General features: G+C 55.3%; 1 protein-coding gene across 1 annotated transcript; it reads left to right on the plus strand.

Annotated features, from left to right (window-relative positions):
- Positions 1-317: 317 nt before the first annotated feature.
- LOC124687893 lies at positions 318-1,264 on the plus strand. Its single transcript, XM_047221622.1, has one exon. It carries the CDS (start codon positions 318-320, stop codon positions 1,125-1,127), a length of 810 nt encoding a protein of 269 aa, XP_047077578.1. The 3' UTR covers positions 1,128-1,264.
- The last annotated feature ends 1,658 nt before the right edge of the window (positions 1,265-2,922 follow it).

The raw sequence follows: 2,922 nt of genomic DNA on the forward strand, positions 1-2,922 counted from the left end.
GAGATCTTTTCAGATTTAGGTTAATTTTATCAAAATCAACCCTCACACGTGGACACCTCCTCTTTCGGCCCCACCATCTGACACATTCCACTCACCCATCTCGATGATGTGAGAAAGAAAAGAAAAGAAAAGAAAAGAAACCCATGTAGCTATCTAGATCCAGACGAGCACCTAAAAAGAATGACGGTCAAAGTTTCAAACCTTCCACCCTTCACGTGCCCCATGACCGTGCCCCACCTCTTAGTACCACCCACCCCACCCACATCCTCCTCACTCCACCACGCTCGCCTCCTAGTCGCACCACCATCCCCGGAACCATGAAACAGTGGAAGTCCCTGGTGGCGCTCCATTCCTCAGCGCATTCCTCCTGCTTCCCGCATCCGCCCTCGACGCCATCGCCGTGCCCCTCGCCGCCGCGGGAGCTGGCCGAGGAGAAGCAGCAGCAGCAGCAGCAGGCGGTGAGGCTGGTGGGGTGCGACGGGCAGGTTCTGACGTTCCGCCGGCCGGTGACGGCGCGGGAACTGATGCAGCAGCACCCGCAGCACCTTGTGTGCCGCTCCGATGCGCTGCTCATCGGAGAGAAGATCCCGGCCGTCGCCCCCGCGGACGAGCTGCAGCCAGGGCAGGCCTACTTCCTGCTCCCGGACCACCTCTTCCACTCCGTGCTCTCCTTCGTCTCCCTCGCCTCCTCCCTCCTCCTGCTCCTCTCCACCGCGCCCGCCTCCTTGGCGCCGGGGGCCAAGAACAAGAAGCAGCCCCGCCCATTCGAGCTCCACCGCACCGACTCCGGCACGCTGCAGATCAAGTTCTCCGACGACTTCCTCGTCGGCGACGACGCCACCCAGGCTGCCGAGAAGCCGGCGGTGCTGCGCGGGGACGAGAGGCTGGAGAAGGAGTACGAGGAGTTGGTCGGATACGGCAAGGCCCTACGGTGGGCGCCCAAGCTAGAGACCATCCAAGAAGTGCTTGTCACCGCCGCGCCCTCCGCCCAAGGGCGTGATAGGAGGAAGGGGATGAAGGTCATGCCTTTCCTCGCCAAGCTCGGAAGCCGCAGGCGGCGGGAGACGACGACGACGACCACCACCATCATTTGCGGCAATGACAATGCGGTGGCGTGCTCGGGCTAGCACGTGATTCACAGCTGGTGGTCAACAGTCTCCGCTCCGCTGTGTAATTAAGATCTGGGATTGATTAATTAAGGCGTGGGTGTAGCCCACGACGTGCCGGTGCAGCCTCTGCGTCCTCATTTGTAATTACTCAACAATTTTGGTGCTAATTTGTAGTACATGGCTTTCGTACTCATAGCCGGTTGGAGACCAACATTTTCCCTTATTTCCTTACATTTATCCTACCATTAATTAAATAGGAAATATGACTAAGAATAAAAGCGAATCAAATAAGTGAGCAGTAGGTACACGGACGGAGCTCATGTAGGCCATTTACTGCGCTCTGGCTCGCAAAACGCAAAAAATATATATGACATCTTTAACGGGTCGATTCAAATTGAACATTTTAAAGTAGCCGCGTGCATCCATTTACGTTAGCCTGTAGCCATGAAAATGGTCATTTTTAACTGTTTTTGCATCTGGAAAAAGAATCACACTTAGACGAATTAGTTCTAACAATAATTATTGTCCTGTTATCTCTGCTCAGCAGTTACATGTACTAATGAAGCAAGGAGCAATAGCACAATTACTAACATTGGAAGAGAGGACTATTGACCCTATAGTAACTATCTCTCCTGTCACAGTTCCACATATTCTGGAGAAAAAAAACCTTATTCTCTGAACCCAATGAATTACCTCCCGTGAGGAATCAGATACCACTAATTCCAGGAGGCGTTCCTGTTCAGAAGAAACCATACATGTATGCTCCAACTCAGAAAGATGAGTTAGAGAAACAAATATCTGAAATGTTACATAAAGGATTATTTCAAGAAAGCAACAATCCTTATGCCTCTCTGTCGGCGATGTGGGAACCAGGGTCCCCTTAGCGTCGGGCACCGGCGTTGAGGTCGGATCCTTTGCCAAGAGTCTACCAGAGGAAGAAAGCAATGGAGACTGTCGAGACGTATAAGATCTACATCTTCAAGGCTCTCCCGAGAGAAGAAGCATTTGAACCGCCGCGGCTTCTACCTCGGCAGGAAGGGCGGTGTGGGATCCCTACTAGTCGGGGTGTCCCGGGCTAGTTTCGGCTGCCAGAAAGCACGTTCCCAGGCAGCGCGAGCGACATGCCCCGGGAGTGCATGGTGGCCACTTGGCACTGTATCCCTAGAAGATCTTTCGCAAACAAAGGGGATTCGCTAGAGCAACTGGAGGCACGGCTCCCACGGAGACACGGCAAGCTGACGGCCTGAGTGCCCCATCGGGAGTGTGCACGATATGGTAGACCACAACCCAAAGGGGGGTGGGTGAGCTGGACAACGCGCAACCCAGGGGGGACTCTCGGCGGAACGGCGCCGTCGAGCGCGGCCAAAGCGGCGACCCACGGGAGGCGACCTTTTGCCATCATCACCGGAGCCACCCCCGGTTGGAGCTGCACGGCATGGGCCGACAACGAATAGCTCGGCGCCAGAGGAACAAGCAGGAGCCACTAGCTACGAAAGGCCCACTGGTCATCATAAAGGTCCCAGTGCCCCTAGTGGCGCGCCACCACATGAGGGCCCTGAGCTCTCTCCGCGCACAAGGACGCCGCCCCGGGCCTATGCTGGAGGTCCACAGGTTGTGCCTGCGGGACAACCGGGAGACTCGTGCAATAGGAGCATTGTGTTCGGCTCCTCTGGCACCACCACGGCACGGTCCGGTATGTGATGGCGTGTATTTCACACGTTCGTTGGGCAACCCCAAGAGGAAGGTATGATGCGCACAGCAGCAAGTTTTCCCTCAGAAAGAAACCAAGGTTTATCGAACCAGGAGGAGCCAA

This window comes from Lolium rigidum, chromosome 2 (assembly GCF_022539505.1).
Source record: "Lolium rigidum isolate FL_2022 chromosome 2, APGP_CSIRO_Lrig_0.1, whole genome shotgun sequence".
In the NCBI taxonomy this organism is placed as follows: Eukaryota; Viridiplantae; Streptophyta; class Magnoliopsida; order Poales; family Poaceae; genus Lolium; species Lolium rigidum.